The following is a 20,866-nucleotide window of genomic DNA, read 5'->3' as shown; positions in this document are numbered from 1 at the left end:
CCAATATCTGTGTATTATGTATTTATTTGTTGCTGTTGTTGTTTGCAGAGCTGGGGATTGAACCTGGGGCTTTTGCACATGCTAGGCAAGTAAGTGCTCTACCACTGAGGCACATCCCCAGCCCTGAAATTATGTTTTTAAAATTTTTTTAAATTTTAATTTGTTATGTATGACAATAGAATGCATTACAATTCAGATTACACATATAGAACACAATTTTTCATATCTCTTGTTGTACACAAAGTAGTCACATCCTACGTGTCTTCAAACATATACTTAGGGTAATAATGGCCATTGAATACTTAGGTAATAATGACCATCGAATTCCACCTTCTTTCTTACCCCTGTGCCCCATCCCTTCCTTCTCCCTTTCCCCCTATTTAAAGTTCATTTAATCGCCCACACACACATATTATGAATCAGCATCCTTAAATCAGAGAAATCATTCAGCATTTGGTTTTTTGGGATTGGCTAATTTAACTTACCATTATATTCTCCATTTACCTGCAAATGCCATGATTTTATTCTCTTAAATGCTGAATAATATTCCGTTGTACATATATACACTCCACATTTTCTTTATCCATTCATCTACTGAAGGGCATCTAGGTTGGTTCCACAGTTTAGCTACTGTGAATTGTGCTGGTATAAACATTGATGTGGCTATGTTCCTGTGGTATGCTGTTTTTAAGTCCTTTGTGTATAGAGCGAGGAGAGAGCTAGCTGGGTCAAATGGTGGTTCCATTCCCAGTTTTCCAAGGATTCTCCATACTGCTTTCCATTTTGGCTATACCAATTTGCAGTCCCACAAGCAATGTGCCTTTTTCCCCACCTCCTCACTAACACTTATTGTTGTTTATATTCTTTTTTTTTTTCCAAAGAAGCATATCCTTTTAGATGCTTAGTATTAGCAGACGTGAAGATCAAACATAGCCACAGAAACAAAAAATAAAATGTGTCTTAAATTTTGACAACATTTAGAATTCTGTGTAAAATTTAAAATAATTAATTGGACCTGATCTCACATTTTTTACTTTTCATATGCAAATATCATTAAACTTCAAGTTATTTACATTAGCACTTATACTTTTTTTATTAATGTTATTATTTATATATGACAGCGGAATGCATTACAATTCTTATTACATATATAGAGCACAATTTTTCATATCTCTGGTTGTATATAAAGTATATTCACACCAATTCATGTCTTCATATATGTACTTTGGATAATAATGTACATCACATTCCGCCATCATTTCTTTTTTTTTTTTAAGAGAGAGAAAGAGAATTTTTTTTTTTTAATATTTATTTTTTAGTTTTCAGCGGGCACAACATCTTTGTTTGTATGTGGTGCTGAGGATCGAACCCGGGCCGCACACATGCCAGGCGAGCACGCTACTGCTTGAGCCACGTCCCCAGCCCCCACCATCATTTATAACCCCATGGTCCCCTCCCTTTCCCTCCCATTCCTCTGCCCTATCTAGAGTTCCTCTGTTCTTCCTATGCTCCCCCTCCCTACCCTACTATGAATCAGCCTCCTTACATCAGAGAAAACATTTGGCAGTTGGTTTTTTGGGATTGGCTAATTTAGCATTATATTCTCCAATGCCATCCATTTACCTGCAAATGCCATGATTTTATTCTCTTTTATTGCTGAGTAATATTCCATTGTGTATATATGTCACTTTTTTAATCCATTCATCTATTGAAGGGCATCTAGGTTGGTTCCACAGTTTAGCTACTGTGAATTGTGCTGTATAAACATTGATGTGGCTGTGTCCCTGTAGTATGCTATTTTTAAGTCCTTTGTGTATAGAGGGAGGAGAGAGATAGCTGGGTCAAATGGTGGTTCCTCCCAGTTGTCCAAGGAATCTCCATACTACTTTCCATATTGGCTGCACCAATTTGCAGTTCTACTACATCCTCACCCCAACACTTATTGTTTGTATTCTTAATAGCTGCCATTCTGACTGGTGAGGGTAGTTTTGATTTGCATTTCTCTAATTGCTAAAGATGTTCAACATTTTTTTTATGTATTTGTTGATTGATTATATATCTTCTGAGAAGTGTCTGTTCAGTTCCTTGGCCCATTTATTGATTGGGTTATTTGTTTTTTTGGTGTTAAGGATTTTTGAGTTCTTTATATATTCTAGAAATTAGTGCTGTATTATGTGTGTGTGGTAAGAATTTGTTCCCAATTAGTAGGCTGAAATTATGTTTTTGAAAACCAAAAAATCAAAGATTTGCCTATACTCTTACTTACTATCTATTTTCAGAATTTGTTTACTCTTATTGTTTATCCTTATAATAAACTCACTGTCATATTATACATATCTTTGCTGATTCCTCATTGTTGATCTTCAGACTTTCATTTGCATAAAACTGATTTGAGTAGTTAATTTAAAAACTCTGTATTTCTGGACCTTACTCCCAGAGATTCTGCTTCTGTCAATCTGTATGAGGCCCAGCAATCTGCACTTTTATTAAACATACTCAAAGTATTCCCACCTAAATGATTGAAGGCCCACACTTAAGAAATAAGCAGATTCTATAGCTAAGTGGATATTTGTGGCTTTGTCTGCCATCTTTATATATTGATAACTTCCAAATTCTTATCTTTATTCTAAACCATTCTTCTTAAATGCCATGTTCATTTATATAATTGATATGGCTCTATTCAGGGCAGAACACTGATTCAGGTTATCTGCATTCAAATCCCAGTTTATCTGCTTAATACCTGCCTAACCCTGGGCAAGTTTTCTTAGTTGCCACATGTACAAAGAAATTAATAGTTATGTCTCATAGAATTGCCTTGACAATTTAGTGGATTGGTACAAGCAAAGTTCTTTGACCGTGCCATAACAAATTCAATGTATTGTTATCCTGTAAGCATCTCAAATTTCTCTAAAATGAATATTTTTAAAATAATATTTATATAACTAATATATGTATATGTGTGTATGTATATTTGTATATGTATATGTGTGTGTATATATATATATATATATATACATATATATATATGTATAGTTGTAGTTGTAGTTGGACTATCATGTAAAATGCATTAATAGTAGCAACAAATATTATATTTAATATGCTGATCTTTTGATTCAAATTTATCAAAAAACAATTTATCATTAACTCTAAAAATAGCTCTTGCTGGATTTGAAAAGCCATCATTCTGCAATCATCATTGTAAAGACTGGTTTTTGGCAAGAAGCATCAATAGATAATAAATCCAGGCAGCAAAAATTTGGTAAGTATGATATTTGCATGGTATAAATGTCTCTCCCATAGATTGCTTATAAGATGCAAGGAAATATAAATAAAAATTGAATAATTAAAGGTGGTTAAAATTGATATCACCTATGAAAATTAGTAGATATATATCATGTGCTTCTGGATATGAAACCTGAGGAGACAGTATTTATTCTGATACATAATATGAATCTTATCATGGAAAAACATCATAAAAGAGACTCAAATGAAAAAGATTCTATTTTTAAACAAACAGGATTCAATGGGTTCACTCTCATGAAACAGTGTATGTTTTTAACATGTTTGTCTCCCCTACTATATAATGTTATGCATCCACTATTCAGAACTTTTCTCTCTGGTAAAATTGAAAACCTAGCATACATGTGTCAAAATTTGCTCCTCCTCCCCGACCCTTTTTTTTTTCAGTACTGGAGACTGAATCCAGGGGTGCTCTACCACTGAACTACATCCTCAAGCCCTTTTTATTTTTATTTTGAGATAGGATCTCACTTAGTTGCCCAGGCTAACCTTGAACTTGCAGCCCTTCTGCCTCAATTCCTGAGTCTCTGGAAGTAAAGTCATGCGGCACTGCACCCAGCAAGAATTTGCTTCCTTTTTAAGGCTAATATTCTACTATATCAATACAGTATACCTCATTTTGTATATTCATCCAGATTTTTTTATTTTGAGAAAGGGTCTCACTAAATTGCCTCACTAATTGAATTGGATTCAAACCTGTGATCCTCATTCCTCAGCTTCCCAAGTCACTGGGATCACAAGTGTGCTTTACTGTGCCTAGCATGATTTATCTTTAAAAAATTTTAAAATTTCAGAAAAAGGGCTGAGGATGTAGCTCAGTGGTAGAGTACCCCTGCCCTGGATTCAATCCAGGATACCTCAAAAAAAAAAAAAAAAGACAATCACTTTTCTGGGTATTTTATCCAAAAGACCTGAAAACAAGGTCTTCAAAAGATATTTATTTGTGGGCTGGGTTGTAGCTTAGTGGTAGAGTATTCACCCCAGATAGGGTCTATCTTCAGCACCACATAAAAATAAAATAAAGGTATTTTATCCATCTACAACTAAAAAAAAAAAGATTAAAAAAAGATATTTATTTGTACACTTAGTTATTTGTTCACAGCAGCACTATTCATAATAGCCAAATGTGGAAGGGCTGGTCATATAGCTCAATGGTACAGCACCCCCTGGGTTCAATCCAAGGGAGCAGGGGCGGAAAACACCCACAAAGACACTCTGTCTCATCTTTGGCTTTGGCTGTGGTAGACAAAAAGAATCTTTCAAAGAAATGTAAGCTTAAAATAAGAAATCACAGCCAGGTATGTATACCTGTAATCCCAGTTCTAGCCCCAGCTACCTGGAAAGCTGAGACAGGAGGATTGCAGGTTTAGGCCAGCCTGGGCAATTTCCTGGGAATATGTCTTCTTTTTAAGTGCTGATCACTTTTTTAAAAATAGATTTTGGATTTTTTTAATACCTTTATTTTATTTTTATGTGGTGCTGAGGATCGAACCCAGGGCCTCATGTTTGCCAGGCAAGCGCTCTGCCACTGAGCCTCAGCCCCAGCCCCTCAAAATAAAATTCTTTGAAAGGGCTGGCCTTTCAAAGTGGCCCAGTGGTGGAGAACTTACCTATCATGTTCAAGACCTTGAGTTCAGTCCCCAGTACCAGAAAAAAAATTTAAAAATTAGAAATCACTAAAGATAAATTAACCAGCCACTGTTAGACAAGCATCATCAGCAGAATCCACAAACTACAAAGACTGATTTCTACAATTATCAACTGGAGAAATTTTTCTTTTTCTTTTTTTTTAAGCTAGAGTGAGAGGGAGAGAGAGAGAGAATTTTAATATTTATTTTTAGTTTTTGGCGGACACAACATTTTTGTTTGTATGTCTTGCTGAGGATCGAACCCGGACCACACGCATGCTTGGCGAGCGCGCTACCGCTTGAGCCACATCCCCAGCCCCAGAAATTTTTCTTTTTTAAAAAAGTGTGTTTAAAATGTTTAAAGCCATTTAGAAAAATTCAACATGGAATGTGAGAAAGAGACATCAAAGACAACATTTGATATTATAAATAATGCTGGAATCGTGATCTTTATAATAATCTTTGTGTATATCTTTGCCTTTTTTTAGTATCGATTCCTATGATAATTTTTGAGACTCTTAATGTATAGTGTTCAATTGTTTTGCAGAAAAGTGATATTAACTTATATTCCTATCAGCAGTGTATCCCAGCTTTCTTGCCAACATTTAATGTTGTCCCTTAAAAGAACTTTGCTTTATTTGAAAGGTAAAGCATGACATTTTCTTGTTTTCCTTCCTTCCTTCCTCCTTCCCTCCCTTCCTCCCTCCCTCTCAATCTCCCTTTCCTTTTCCCTTACTCTCCCCCACTTCTTTCCCCCACTTCTTTCTTTTCTTTCCTTCTTCCTTCCCTTTCTCCCTTCCTTCTTCCTTCCTTCCTTCCTTCACTAGGGATTGAACCAGGGCTTTATACATGTAGGCAAGTGCTCTACTACTGAGCTATATCCACAACCCTTATTTATTTTGGTACTGGGGATTGAACTCAGGGGCACTTGACTACTGAGCCACATCCCCAGCCCTGTTTTGGTATTTTATTTAAAGATAGGCCTCAGTGAGTTGCTTAGTGTCTCTCCATTGCTGAGGCTGGCTTTGAACTCCTGTCTTAGCCTCTGGAGCCACTGTAATTATAGACAAGCAACACCGCACCTGGTTCCACAGCCCCATATTTTTTATTTTGAGATGTGGTCTCAGTAAGTTGCCCAGGCTGGCCTTGAACTTGGAATCTTCTTGCCTCCTCCTTGTTTTCTTTTAAAGTAAATATGACTACCTTTTATCAAGTGCATAGTTTGCTTATTATATAAAGTACATACTTGCAGACATAAATTATGTGAAATGCTTTATATAAATTACTATATTTATATTACTATCCTAATTATAAATAGAAAAAAAATGAGACCCAGAGAAGTAGAAAGGTTTTCTTTAATGTTGAATAGTAAGTGGCAGATCCAAAATTGGAACTGAGATCCAACTCCAGAGGCTTTACTTTTTTTTTTTTTTTTTTTTTAATTTAGGGAACTGGGGATTGAACCTAGGGGCCTTACACATGCTACATCCTCAGACATTTTGTTTTATTCATTTTGAAACAGAGTCTTGCTAAATTGCCCAGATGAGCCTCAATCTTGTCATTTCTAGCCTCAGCCTCCCAAATAGCTAGCTTCACAGGTATATGCCACCATGTCAAGCAAGACTTTACTTCTGAATCTAACTGATTTTTGTTGATTATTACTAAGAATTTTTTTTTGTTACTTCTACTATGAACTAATGGTTTATAATCATTGGTCATTTTTAATGATTTGAATACTCCTGATTCATGGTAAAAACTTTATATTAATGACATTAACCCTTTGTCCTTCATTGCAAATATTTAGTTGTCTTTTTTCTTTCAATTTTATTTATAATTTTTATGTTTTGTTATTAATTTTAGTGTAGCTTGTATATGTATTTTATATTTCCCCCTCCTTCTCATCATAAAACATCTTACCCCATTGTAACATTAACTGTTCAATGATTTTTTAAAAATAATTTTAAGTTTTAGTTTTTTACTTATAGCTGGTTTATTAATGAATGGAGTGAGATAAAGGCTTAACTCAATTTTTTTCCAAATTTTCTAACTTACTTAATTATCAAAAAATGAATTATTTGTTTCATCCAATTGAAATATTTCGAAATGTTTATTTTTTATGTTTACTAGTTTCCAGTAATCAATTCATTTTTATATCACTATCTAAACATTTAGGTTAGTTAGTGATATAAAAATAATAGGTCATATTATTATAGGGCATCTATAAGAGAAGTTTCTCAACCATAAATTATCCTACTCAATTGCAATGTACTTTTTAAAGTACTTACACATTTTTTTAAATTTTTTATTTTATTCTATTTTTTAAATTTTTATTGTTGGTTGTTCAATGCTGGGAGCCATCAGCCAAGTAGGGATGACAATTTCCTTGCCAGCATACCCCCATGTTTCTTTAGTGGAAGGACTCATGGAAATAGGACATTTTGCAGCGACATTGCATGTAAGGTGACCTTGCTCAAGGACCAGGGTGGATCCGTGTTTAGGGTGTTCCCGGTTTAGCATAATCCGAGTTTAGGGCGTTCCCCATTTAGAATAGGGCATATCCTGCTGACTGAGTTCCTCTTGAGTTCTTAGGGTCAGACAGTGTATTTGGGAGACAGAAGCCCAGTGGAGGTGTGGATTTGGGCAGAGAACATGGATTTCCCCAGAACGTGTTTGTAGAAGGCCAGTGTGAGATCAGGAATAAAGAATTGCTGTTTGAATCTACAAAGCTGTGAGTGGCTTGTGATTTGTGCCCAGCCAGACTGTGGCAGTTCAAAACATTACATAGTTCTTGATATATCATATTTCACACTTTGATTCAAGTGGGTTATGAACTCCCATTTTTACCCCATATACAGATTGCAGAATCACATCGGTTATACATCCATTGATTTACATATTGCCATACTAGTGTTTGTTGTATTCTGCTGCCTTTCCTATCCTCTACTATCCCACCCCCCGCCCAAAGTACTTACACATTGAAAAATAAAATAAGGTTAGCCCAATCTTTGCTGTGTTTGCTTGTAAAGGAAGAGCTAAAGGTAGGTTAATATAAATACATAAACAAAGGGAAAAAAAAGATGAAAGAAACAAAGCTGTTGGTATTTCTCTAATTTCTCTGAGGAAAAACCCAAATAGAATAATTAGCAGTACAGAAACAGTGATTTCTCCACTTTATAAGAATCCATTGTAGTATCTCTGACTTCCTCATAATGTCATGTCCCTAACAGTCCTATGGAATTATGCAAAGATGATGGCACAGCACAGCTGGAATAGACATTAATTGTTTTAAAAAAAACCAAAAATACTTGGAATAGTTATTTTCCTCCAAAACAAGAGAAAATACTTTGATAAGATATTTGCACGTAGAAAATTCTTTAAGGATAGTTTCTTTATGGAGTAGCAGCCAATTAAGGTTTATTATATAGATCATAAAGACAAGGGTTGTTACTCTGCTTATACCCATGTTGATATGTATTTATACATTTTAATTAAATTTTAGTTTATTTTTTAACTTATTGGTAATCTTTTGAGAATTTATTATTTCAACTATATTTCCATGGTTGTTCACAAGCTATCAAGAATGATTCCAAGCCGGGCACGGTGGTGCACACCTGTAGGTAGTCCCAGAAACTCGGGAGGCTGAGGCAGGAGGATCACAAGTTCAAAGCCAGCCTCCCTGGGTATCTAAAACAAAGAAACAAAAAAATCAAGGCACTAAGCAACTCAGTGAGACCCTGTCTCTAAATAAAATACAACATAGGGCTGGGGATGTGTGGTTCAGTGATTTGAGTACCCCTGAATTCAATCCTTCCTCCCCCCCTCAAAAAAAGAATGGTTCCAGGTATAACATGAATTTCCTTAGACTTAACCAGGCTGACCAAAAAATGAGATCCATTAAGACAAATAAGAACTGCATATTTATAATCTCATAAAATTTCATAATCTCTAACTTCATGAAGGTGACAAACAGAATGAGCATCAATGAAACAAAACACTGAAAGAGATGAAGAGAGGTGGAAAACTGCCTAGAGTAGAGATTTTCCAGCTGCAAGTCATAACCCATTAGTAAATTAAAAAATGAATTAGAAGAGATTAGAAGAGTGGTAACTTTGGACATTTGGAAATACAAATTATTTTAGAGAATATCAGAATACACAAATGAACAAGGGTTAAGTAGTGTTTTCTTCAACAATTGTGTCAGCTTTACAAACACACACACATGCCCATACACACATATGTACACAAAATGTGCAGACTCATTGGAAATTTTACTGTGAATTTAAGTAAAAACTTTTAAGACTATCTAAAGCATAAGTCATTTTTGAAAGACAGATTCTTCCTCTGAGATAAGAAGAAAAAGGATCTATGTATTAGGAGTAGGGAAACACTGTATTTAACAGAATTAATTTACTTGTATATTTCTTACAAAAAACTGGTCTGTGTAAAATTATGTAGTGATTGTTGGATTTTAAAATAAGTTATATGACTAATGATTAAATAAATGCATTAACAATAAACTTTTTAAAAAATGAGATCCACATTTTATAGCTTTTTTACCTTACTTACAGACACGTAAAAAGTTTTACAAGAATTCCTAAGGTCTTTTCAATTACTTGCAGATAGGCCCCATATTAGATATTGAAAACAGAAATTGAGACTTAGGATACTTCTTTGTGTTTTCAGAAATTTCTCATGTACATGTCTGTAAATATGTCTATTCCAGGTGTATGTACCCTGACCCCCGTCCCCCAACTGTCTCTCTTTTTTAAAAAATATTTTTTAAATTGTAGATGGACATAATACCTTTATTTTTTATGTGGTGCTGAGGATCAGACCCAGTGCTTCACACATGCCAGGCAAGAACTCTACAGTGAGCTACAACCCCAGCCCTCTTAATAATAGTACTACAAATATTCTACGGTCCTCAAGTGCCAAAATTGTTATTGGTCTTAGACAACTCCCCGCCACACACACACTGGATTATAACATCTTATAAAAATCAGGGAAACTAATACCTAAACCCTTTATTTATATAAAATATTTGTCAGTTTTTACTTATAGTCCTTTCTTTTATCAGGGCCTACATGAGTTCATGGGACTAGGTCAGAAGATTAGAATGACTGCTACCATATTCTACTCATAATAACTTCTGTCCTCATCCAAGTAAGGCTTTGATTATGGGTCAGGCTTTTTATACTTGTTTCATCTTCCTCCAGAGTGAGTTTTTCTCCCAAGATGACCCAGCTCTTTATGTAATTAAGCTTTTAGTGGGTTTATGCACTTGTTTCCAACACAGAACAAGATTGTAGGGTTAAGCTGGGATCTCTATTACAGTGAGAACTCCTGAACTCTTATGTCAAAGCACAGCCTATTGTGCTAACTTTCCACCATTGTGATAAAATACCTGAAATAATCAACTCATAAGACAGAAAAGTCTATTTTACTGTATGGTTTCAGAGGTTTTAGTCTACGGTTGGTTGGCTCTGTTGCCTTAGGTCTTGTGGCAAGAGAGGACATATGGTGGAAGTGTGTGGCAGAGAACGCTATTCATTGAGAAAATTAGACGAATGATCCCATGGAACATTGCATTTATCTAAGATGCTGTTCCCTCTTTTAAAATGGTTAAAAGGACTCACTACCAAAAAAAAAAAAAAGAAAAAACTTGCATAATAAATCAAGTCTACTCTAGATTCTTCAGATTTGGAATCCTTCTAAATGGTTAGAATTCTAGAGCATAAGGTGGAGGAGATGTGTCTTACTCAAGGATTAGATTCAGAAATTTCATGTATTAAAAATTATCCTTGAAAATTCCTTAGAAAGCTAATACTTTGATATCTAACTGTCAAAATTAGAGAATTGGATATTTTTGGCTTGTGTTTTAAAAAGATGTATTGTCTTTTAGAATTGTACCTTTTTTTTTTTTTTTTTTTTGGTGCCAGGGATTGAATGCAGGGGCACTTAACCTACCTCCTAGCCACATCCCCAGCCCATTTTTTAAGATTTTATTTAGAGACAGGGTCTTGCTAAGTTGCTTAGGGCCTCACTTACTAAGTTGCTGAGGCTGGCTTTGAACTTGCAATTCTCTGCCTCAGCCTCCCAAGTGGCTGAGATTACAGGCATGTGCCACCACACCTAGCTAGAATTACACTTTCTGTTTAAACTTCAGTGTTCTAGTTTTTGTGGAGAGGTGTTCAAACTGTAACTGGCATGGGACTATGAGCAACTGAGAAACTGGCAAACAGACATTGCTTACTCCAGGCTACATGCTTATTGAAATTCAGACAGAATTGTCTTAATTATTTACATGGTAAATAGTCACTTTTCTTTCTGTTATTGCTGAGCTTATTATAGATGAATTTGTGATAATTAAATTTGTGAAGATACAGCTCCATAGTATATGAGTATGTTATTTGGGTTCTCTGAATTTTTGTATAATGTTTTCATCCTTCAAATAGGAGACAATGATGCTATGCCTTTATTCTCTACAGATAATGGATTCAGAATTAATACCTAGTGTAATAGGAAGCTATATTAAACCTCCAGAAAGAGTATTTGTTTCATCATTCACCAAAAATGAATCAGAATTGCCACCCAAGATGAATCAGAATTGCCACCCTTTGAACTTAGAAGTCACCTCTCCTAAAATGTTTCATAGCCCAAATAGCCAAGGTAATGATAATATAAAATTTTATATAAAATTAGAGGGATGGTACAAAATATATCATGAAAACCTACCTTTTTTATGTAGAAAATAATGTGATTTTATATTTAATTTTAATGAAACTTCCAATGTTAATTCTATTGCTAAATTTCTATGAACCTAAACAAGTAACTTAACACTCTTTATTTTGGTTTCCTCAGCTATAAAATGATGATTAATATAAGCAGATGAGTGTATAACACAAGTTTATCATAAAAGCATTTAGAAAACAATAAAATAATCTTTGAAGAATGAAAGGTCAGATTTGAAATCCTTCTAGATGATTAGAATGCTAGTGAATTAAATGGAATTGGTCTTATTCAAAGATTAGATTCAGAAGTTGCATATGGAAAATCTTTTTGGAAGACATCATATCTGAATAACTGCAAAATATGAATATTATAATTTTTGGATATAAATTGGAGGATCTTAAAATTGAATTAGGAAAATATTTATGACTCCAGGCATACCCTATGTCATAAATTATATAATGCTAATTATCATTTGATTTTTAATATTCTGTAATAATGACTTCTGTTAATAAATAGTTTAGCTTTGTGGAATAAACCACAAGAAACAGTAATCTATATCACTGATTCAGCTCTGGGTACCATATAAAGAGCAATAAATATAATTCATCTCACTCATAAAAACTAAATGATAATCTCTAACAGACATCTAATTGGATATAAACCACAGGAAAGTTAACTTTAACATTTTCATTCTATTCATCTCTAATTTTATACTTTAAAGTTATAATTGAATACAAAGTATAAAATAGTATTTGAAAATTTTGTAACTCTGAATTGATCTGAATCATGAAGATATTAATGCAGCTGAATAAAAACATCACAGTAGTATATGTGTACTCCTTACAGTCTTACAAGCCTGAAGTCAACTATTAGATTATACCCCCTGCCACAGAAAAAAAATCTATTCTACTTCTTATATCCTGATTCTTGATATATATATCTGGGACATAGCAATAATAAATGTTTGTGGTTTGTCTAAAACTGAACACATTGAAAACTAGAAAAACCCTTTAACTTTAAACCTATAATCCCCAACATCCTTTCACTTGAAAATATTCATTTTATTTAACTGTGGTTCTTAGCTTTCTCAGTCCTAATAATCACTAATATAATGATTGATTATTGCTTTTATAAGATATTTTATAGAAAATTTATCCCTCTTTAGAGTTTTAGTCATTTTTTATTTTTATGAAGAATATACATTACTTCTACATTTTTCTGGCCACTAATGAAAAATATATTCCTCATTTTTTTTGTTGTTGTTGTTCGTTACTATGATTTTAAGACTTCAAAAACTTCCATTTAACACATCACACTTTTTTTTTTTTTTTTTGCTACCACCCCCCCAACAGCTCTTATTTTGGCCTTAAAAACTCTTCAGGAAAAGATTCATCGTTTAGAGCTGGAGAGAACACAAGCTGAAGATAACCTGAACATTCTTTCTAGAGAAGCAGCACAGTATAAAAAGGCCTTGGAGAATGAAACAAATGAGAGAAATCTGGCACACCAGGAACTGATAAAGCAGAAAAAAGGTAAAAAATACGATAGTTCTCAGAAATGAAGGGTTACCAGAGTTTACAATTTGAAAATAATTTCAATCTGAGTGGATTTTTCAAATATCTTTGTTTTTATGTATATATTGAAACCTTGAGACCTTATTCTCAGACATGTAGATATCTGTGAGAAATAACTGTATCTTTGAATTTATCTCTGTTATATCTGTTTTCCCAGTTCATAAATAGTTGAGATTAAGGGGCTGGGGATGTGGCTCAAGTGGTAGCACGCTCACCTGGCATGCGTGCGGCCCGGGTTTGATCCTCAGCACCACATACAAACAAAGATGTTATGTCCGCCGAGAACTGGAAAATAAATATTAAAAAAATTCTCTCTCCTCTCTCTCTCTCTTTCTAAAAAATAAAAATAAAAAAAATAGTTGAGATTAAAAGAAAAATTATAAACAAAGCTCAAGTTTGTGTTTCATCTTTAAAACTGAATGAAGCCAAGCATGGTGGCAGACACTTATAATCCCAGAGACTTTGGAGGCTGAGGCTGGAGGATCCCAAAATCAAGGCCAGCCTCAGCAAATTATCAGAGCTCTAAGCAACTTAGTGAGATTCTGTCTCAAAATAAAAATAAATACATAAAAAGGACTGAGGATATAGCCCAGTGGTAAATTGCACCATGGATTCAATTCCCAGTCCAAAAATTAAAAAACAAAACAAACAAAACACCTCACCAGAATGAATAATGGAGAGGAAAAAAAATTTTTCTGAGGCAACTGGACCAAAATGGAAGAGAGAAAAGTAAAGGATTAGAAATAAATTTCTTGCCTCTGTAGAATTAACTGTAGTCAGTAGTCAAGAGAGGAAGAAAATGAGAACAATATTTGTGCATTTTCCTGATTTTCCTGAAAGACAAGAAATGCATTGATAGCTAAAAGACTTAACATCCTCTGCTTTCATAGATGGTGCTGTTTCCAGAACAACCAGGGTATTTATCTCTCACAAGACGCTGACCTCTCCTCTTTCAAAAGTATGCCTTCTAGACTGGGGATGTAGCTCAATGGTAGAGCACTCACCTAACGCATACAAGGCCCTGAGTTTAGTCCCCAGTACTACCAAAGAAAAGAACAAAAGACAAAGCAAAGAAAAAAAAAAAAAGGAAGAAGTATGCTTTCTAGACTTTTAGGGGGAGAACATGTAAACCAGTTATCTATAATTAATGAGGTAATCACAGAATGTTTATGATTCACTGTGATATTTCTGTACATGCCTATATTGTGCATTGATTGATGCGTCACATCTGTCCACTCTTCTTCTACCCTGCCCCTGTCCAACCTCTTTTCCCACACCTAAATGATCCCTCTTCTTTCATGTTATTTATTTTTGTAGAGTTTCCACATATGAGAGAAAATGTACTTGTCCTTCTGTGTCTGTCTTATTTTGCTCAACATGATATTCTCTAGTTTCATCCATTTTTCTGCAAATGTGAGGATTTCATTCTTCTTTATGACTATTACTATTTTTTTGTGTGTGTATATACACACACACACAAATATTTTCTTTACCATTTAACTCTTGACAGGCAATTTTTATATATTGTCTTTCATGATAACAAATCTCTGATTTATGTGATCATCAACTAATTGACTCATTGTTTTGCCTTTTTCATAGGTATAAGTTTACAGTTACGCTCAGCCCAGTCACGCTGTACTCTTCTAGAGAAGCAACTAGAATATACAAAGAGAATGGTTCTCAATGTAGAACGAGAAAAGAATATGATCTTAGAACAACAGGTGAGCATATTTTCCAAAAAGGGTGACAATATAATTTAATATGTATTTGAAGAAAATTTAACATAGGAAAATTGTCATAACATTAGGTAAAATAGGATATTGTTATGGTTTGGATATGGAATATCCCCTAAAAAAAAAAAGCACAAGTATTGAAGGCTTTGTTCCCCAACATAGAAATGTTCAGAAAATGGGACTTTGGGAAGTGATTAGATCATGAGGGCTCTGGCTTCAGTGGATTAATCCAATGATAGCTGAATGAACTACTGGGAGGCAGTGGAAGCTGTAGGACTTGGAATCTAGTTGAAGAGAGTGAGTCCTTGGGGCTTTGCCCTTAGGGACTATATCTTGTCCTTGGACCCTTTCTTCATCTTTTTTCTTCATAGCTACCACGAACTGAGCAGCTTTCTTCTGCCACACCTTTCTGCCATGATGTTCTGTCTTACCTCTGGCCCAAAGCAATGAGCCAGCCAACTGTGGACTGAAAGTGTGAACCACACTAAATTTTTCCTCCTTTAATTTGTTTATGTCAGGTATTCTGGTCACAATGATAAAGAGCTGGCTAACACAGATATAAAGCTGCATTTAGGAGATTTCCACCTGCAGTAATGATAGATTGGGTCATTTGAACCAACCTTTTTGCGAAGAAAAACTGGATAGAATATTTTTAAATATGTTTTAGTGTTGATGAAACTTTATTTTATTTATTTATTTATATGTGGTGCTGAGAATTGAACCTAGTGCCTCATACATGTGAGGCAAGCCCTCTAACACTGAGCCACAAACCCAGCCCCTGGATAGAATATTTTTTTAAAAAGGGCTGGGGTTGTGGCTCAGTGGTATAGTGATTGCCCAGCATGTGTGAGACACTGGGTTTGATTCTCAGCACCATATACAAACAAATAAGTGAATAAAGGTCCATCAATAACTAATACAAATTTAAAAAAGAAAAAGCTATAGTAACAAAAACGGCATGGTATTAGCACCAAAATAGATATATAGACCAATGGTACAGAATAGAAGACACAGAGACAAATCCACATAAATGCAATCATCTCATACTAGATAAAGGTGCCAAAACATACATTGGAGAAAAGATAGCCTTTCAACAAATGGTACTAGGAGAACTGGAAATCTGTATGCAGCAAAATGAATGAAACCCCAATCCCTCACCATGCACAAAACTCAATTCAAAGTGAATCAAGGATCTACAAATTAGACCAGAGACCCTGCACCTAATAGAGGAAAAAGTAGGCCCAAATCTTCATTGTGTTGGATTAGGCCCCTACTTCCTTAACAAGACTCCTAAAGCATAAGAAATAAAATCAAGAACTAATAAATGGGATGGACTCGAACAAAAAAGATTCTTCTCAGCAATGGAAGAAAGAATTAATAAAACGAAAGTAGAAATCATCCAGATGAATGAAGAGACAAAATGATAGTAAATTCAGAAAGCAGAGTGAGAAGGTCTAACTTACGTGTAATTGGAGTTTCAGAAGGAAAGTGGGGCAGAGACAATATTTGAAGAGATAATGGCTAAGAATTTTCTAAAAAAAAGATCCCACCAATGATTCAAGAAGCTGTATAAAATCAAAGCAAAATGAATATAAATAAAGCTTTACTCAGAAATCTCATAATAAGGTAAATAATAAAAACAAGTCTTCAAAGTAGCCAGAAAAGATAATTACAAAGGAATGATCATTAAAGCAATAGCTAACTTTTCAACTGTATTGAATCCAAAAGAAAGTGGACTGATAAACTGAAGGTGTTAAAAGAAAATAACTATTGATCTAGAATTTTATGCCTGGTGCAAATATCTTTGAGAAATAAAGGTTTAAAACAAGACATTTTAAGACTAAGAAAGCCTGGCAGGGTTAGTGCCATACACCTGTAATCTCAGACACACAGGAAGCTGAAGCAAGAGGATCATAAGTTCGAGGCCAGTCTCAGCAACTTAGTGAAACCCTGTTTCAAAAAATAAAAGGAGGGGGCTGGGATTGTGGCTCAGCGGTAGAGCGCTCGCCTTGCACATGGGAGACCCTGGGTTTGATCCTCAGCACCACATACAAAAATAAATAAGTGAAATAAAGATGTTGTGTCCAATTACAACTAAAAAAAAAAAAAATTAAAAATAAATAAATAAAAAGGGCTGGGCATGGTGGCGCATGCCTGTAATCCCAGCAGTTTGGGAGGCAGAGGCAGGAGGATCGAGAGGTCAAAGCCAGCCTCAGCAAAAGCAAGGCTTTAAGCAATTCAATGAGACCCTGTCTCTAAATAAAACACAAAATAGGGCTGGGGATGTGGTTCGGTGGTTGAGTGCCCCCAGAATTCAATCCCCAGTACCCAAAAAATAGATAGGGCTAGAGAAATACCTCAGTGGTCAGCGCCCCTAGATTCAATTCCTAGTACCCTTCACACCCCCCACAAACACAAAATTAACAGTTGGAGATAATTTGTTGCTGGTAGATCTGCTCTGAAGGAAACAATAAAGGATGTATTCAGACAGGAAATCTTTCTTCTACAGAAGATCAGAGATACAGGAAGGAATGAAGAGCAAAATGATGTAAATATATGGATAAATCTAAATGAATATTATGTAAAACAACAGCTTTATGTAGTTTGAATATAAAGAGGATTAAAATTCATCAGAATGATAGCTTATAAATTAAAAAGGAGTAAATATAGTTTACAGAATTCTAACATCCTTGCATTGTCTTTGAAAAGGGTAAAAGTACCAATACTGAATTTTTTTTAATACCTTTATTTTATTTATTTATTTTTATGTGGTGCTGAGGATCAAACCCAGTGCCTCATACTTGTGAGGCAAGCACTCTGCCACTGAGCCACAACTCCAGCCCCCAATACTGGATTTTGAAAGGTCAAATATATAATAGTTTTTGAAGAAACTAAAAAGAGTAACTCTAGAATTTATACAGAAAAACAAAGGTCCAAGAACAGCCAAACTATTCTGAAGGCGAAAAAGGTGAAGGTCTTGCTGTATTAGACATTGAAACAAGGTATTGTGCTATCAAAATTATGATAACAAGATAACATAATATTTATATGGCTGAACGTCTAAAAACAATGGAATGGACTCTTAGCAGAAATTCAATATATAATTGCAGACCATTGGGGAAATAATAGTTCAATAAGTGGTCTAGAAGAACTGAAATTGGATCCCTATTTCACACCATACATAAAATCAATTCCAGAAGGATTAAAGACTTAAAAGGAAAAATTTTGAAAATTTAGAAACAATTGTAGAATATTTTTATGACCTCTTTGGAGAGGAACTTTTTAAAAAAGACCCCTCCTCAGAAGAACAAACAATACAAAAAATGGGCAAGAGTTATGAAGAAGCATTTTACAGGAAAAATGGAATTACATATAGCCTTATTATTGGAAAACATCATCAATATGATTAGTAATCAGGGAAATGCAAATTAAAAGCTCAATAAGATAATACTTCACATCTACCAGATTGGAAAAAATTTTAATTCTGATAATTCTAGACATCAGAATCATTGAACAGAAGAGCGACTACTTTATCTTATGAAAAAAGTTGAGCATGCATTCTCCAACAATCTAGAAATTCTAATGTATATTAGTCAGCTTTGTCACTATAACAAATATCTGAAATAATCCATTTATAAAATAAAAAGGTTTATTTTACTTACAGAGTTTCAGTTCATGCTTTGCTTGGCCTTGTTGCTTTGAATATGTGACTACACATTCTGGCAAGAGCATGTGGTAGAGCAAAACCATTCACCTCATGGCCAGCATATGAAAGAGAAGAAGAGAAAGGGACTGGGATTCCACTGTCCCCTTCAAATCATGCCCCCAAAGACCTCCCATAAGGCCCCACTTCTAAAGTTTTCCTACCTCCCAAGAGTGCCAAGCTACAGACCAAGACTCTAACACATGGCCCACGGGGGGCATGCTCAAGATCTAAACACAGTACTTTCCTAGGTAAATATTATAATTAATGACTTTTAACAATATTAAAAATGTTTTTTTAGGTATAATTTACATGGAATAAAATGCACAGATCTGTATACTATATGTAAATGAATAGACCTGTGTAATCCATACCCCTATCAAATACCTAAGAGAATATATCCATTATCCTAGAAATTCTCTCACCTCTCTTCGAAGCTATTCCAAGCTCTCGCTTTAACCCCCAACAAAGCAACTAATATTTGCCCCCCCCCGCCTCGTGCTAGGGATCAAACCCAGAGCCTTTCTGATGCTAGGCAAGTGCTTTACCACTGAGTTATACTCTCATCCCTTCCTTTTTTTTTCTCCCCCCCCCCCCGTACTAGGAATTAAACCAGGTGCTTAACCACCAAGCCACATCCCCAGCCCATTTTATATTATTTCAAGACAGAGTGTGACTAAGTTGCTGAATCTGGCCCAGAATTTGTGATCCTCCAGCCTCAGCCCCCTGAGCCACTAGGATTACAGGTGTGCACCATTGCGCCCAGCAACACTTTATTTCTTTAACACAGGTTTTGCCAATCATTTTTATTTGTAGAATTGTTATATAAGGTTGCATAGAAGAACTTATTCCATTGATACTAATATAGTATCACAACTCTTTCCTTTGCCCATTATATTTGGTTTTTTTGTTTTTGCTAGTTAAGCACCTAAAGTATATACATGCATGTACGTGTTTTATAAAGTAAATTTATATTGTATTTGAATTCTCAGAAATCATATTATTCTTGATCCATTGGCATCACTTGCCAAATTCAGCATTGGTTGCTTGGTTTGTTTTGTTTTAATTCTTTCCAGGCCCAGCTTCAAAGGGAAAAAGAACAAGATCAGTTGAAGCTGCATGCAAAACTTGAAAAGCTTGATGTCTTAGAAAAAGAGTGTTTTAGATTGACAACAACTCAGAAAACTGCTGAGGTAAGCTTCTGCTTCTGTCTTTGAAGTGATGATGCCAGGAATAAATCCTGAGTGTTAAGCAAAACTGGCATTGTATATGAATGTACAGTAAATCTTAACATTTTAAAACTTCATTTATAACTTTAAGTAATCCAGACATTAATTCCTGCCTGTAGCAATAAAAGTTAATGTGCTCTGTCACAACTAAATGAGTTTGCATTTTGATGTAAAATTGTAATTTTGACTTTTTCTAAAATGATAGAATATTTTCATTTGTCAGATAATTTACTTAAAGGATACTGAGAAGATTGTCTTTTACCACTTGTGGTCAAGTGAAGCCTATTCTAAATCCTTTCTTATTCCTCCTCCTCCTCCCCCCCTCACTCCTCCTCCTCCTCCTCTTCCTTCCCCCTCCCCCCCAGATCTCTTATATTTCATGGGATTTTCTCAAAGCTTTTCTTCCTCTTTGATGTCTTCCTTGATTTATCCAACCCTCAGGAAGTGTTCCCTTGGAAATAGTACTGTCTTCCTATTCTGAACCACATCACAGATAGAATATGTAATATTTACATGTATATGGTTATATGTTTACATGGTTCATATCAAATGATATCCATTGCTTTGTTATTATATTGTTTCTTGTTTCCCCAACTATAATAGTGCATATGCTCTTAAGTAACAAGAACCACACTTTATATTTCTTATATATCTTCCTACCCTTATTCTTCCCCTAACACTGCATTCTTTTCTTATGCAGCATGGTAGACATTTATTGCTGTTTTTCTATTTTGAATGAAATTTTGAGACCCAAGACTGTTTGACCTTCTAGATCTTTAATACCCTCAGTAGTTTCATAGTTATGGTCAATGAAAGTTACTAAAGCTTATGTGTGTATACATTCTTTCCTTTCTCTTTATTTTCCTTGTAGTTAATATCAGATAAGGAAGCATAGGAAGAAAGCACACCCTCCCCTCAAAAAAATCTTACCATCTTTTGCTATTACTTTTTCTCATTTTTTGCTTTA

General features: G+C 34.7%; 1 protein-coding gene across 7 annotated transcripts in view; it reads left to right on the top strand.

Moving 5' to 3' along the window:
* Cep57l1 (centrosomal protein 57 like 1) overlaps nucleotides 1-20,866 on the top strand; it is a 51,280-nt gene that overhangs the window by 20,245 nt on the left and 10,169 nt on the right. For 4 of the 7 annotated variants that reach the window (XM_076859870.1, XM_076859863.1, XM_076859864.1 and 1 more), the window contains exons 2-7: nucleotides 3,157-3,259; nucleotides 10,006-10,091; nucleotides 11,417-11,597; nucleotides 13,013-13,192; nucleotides 14,834-14,955; nucleotides 19,747-19,863. In XM_076859870.1, the coding sequence (XP_076715985.1) occupies nucleotides 11,420-11,597; nucleotides 13,013-13,192; nucleotides 14,834-14,955; nucleotides 19,747-19,863 (597 nt within the window). In that variant the 5' untranslated portion in view covers nucleotides 3,157-3,259; nucleotides 10,006-10,091; nucleotides 11,417-11,419. The remainder of the gene's footprint in view (nucleotides 1-3,156; nucleotides 3,260-10,005; nucleotides 10,092-11,416; nucleotides 11,598-13,012; nucleotides 13,193-14,833; nucleotides 14,956-19,746; nucleotides 19,864-20,866) is intronic. The other 3 variants (XM_076859868.1, XM_076859865.1, XM_076859869.1) reach the window with 3 other exon arrangements.

This window comes from Callospermophilus lateralis, chromosome 6, assembly GCF_048772815.1.
Source record: "Callospermophilus lateralis isolate mCalLat2 chromosome 6, mCalLat2.hap1, whole genome shotgun sequence".
Taxonomy (NCBI): Eukaryota; Metazoa; Chordata; class Mammalia; order Rodentia; family Sciuridae; genus Callospermophilus; species Callospermophilus lateralis.
Note: the sequence above shows the minus strand (reverse complement) of the source record. Positions and strands in the feature narration are given on the sequence as shown.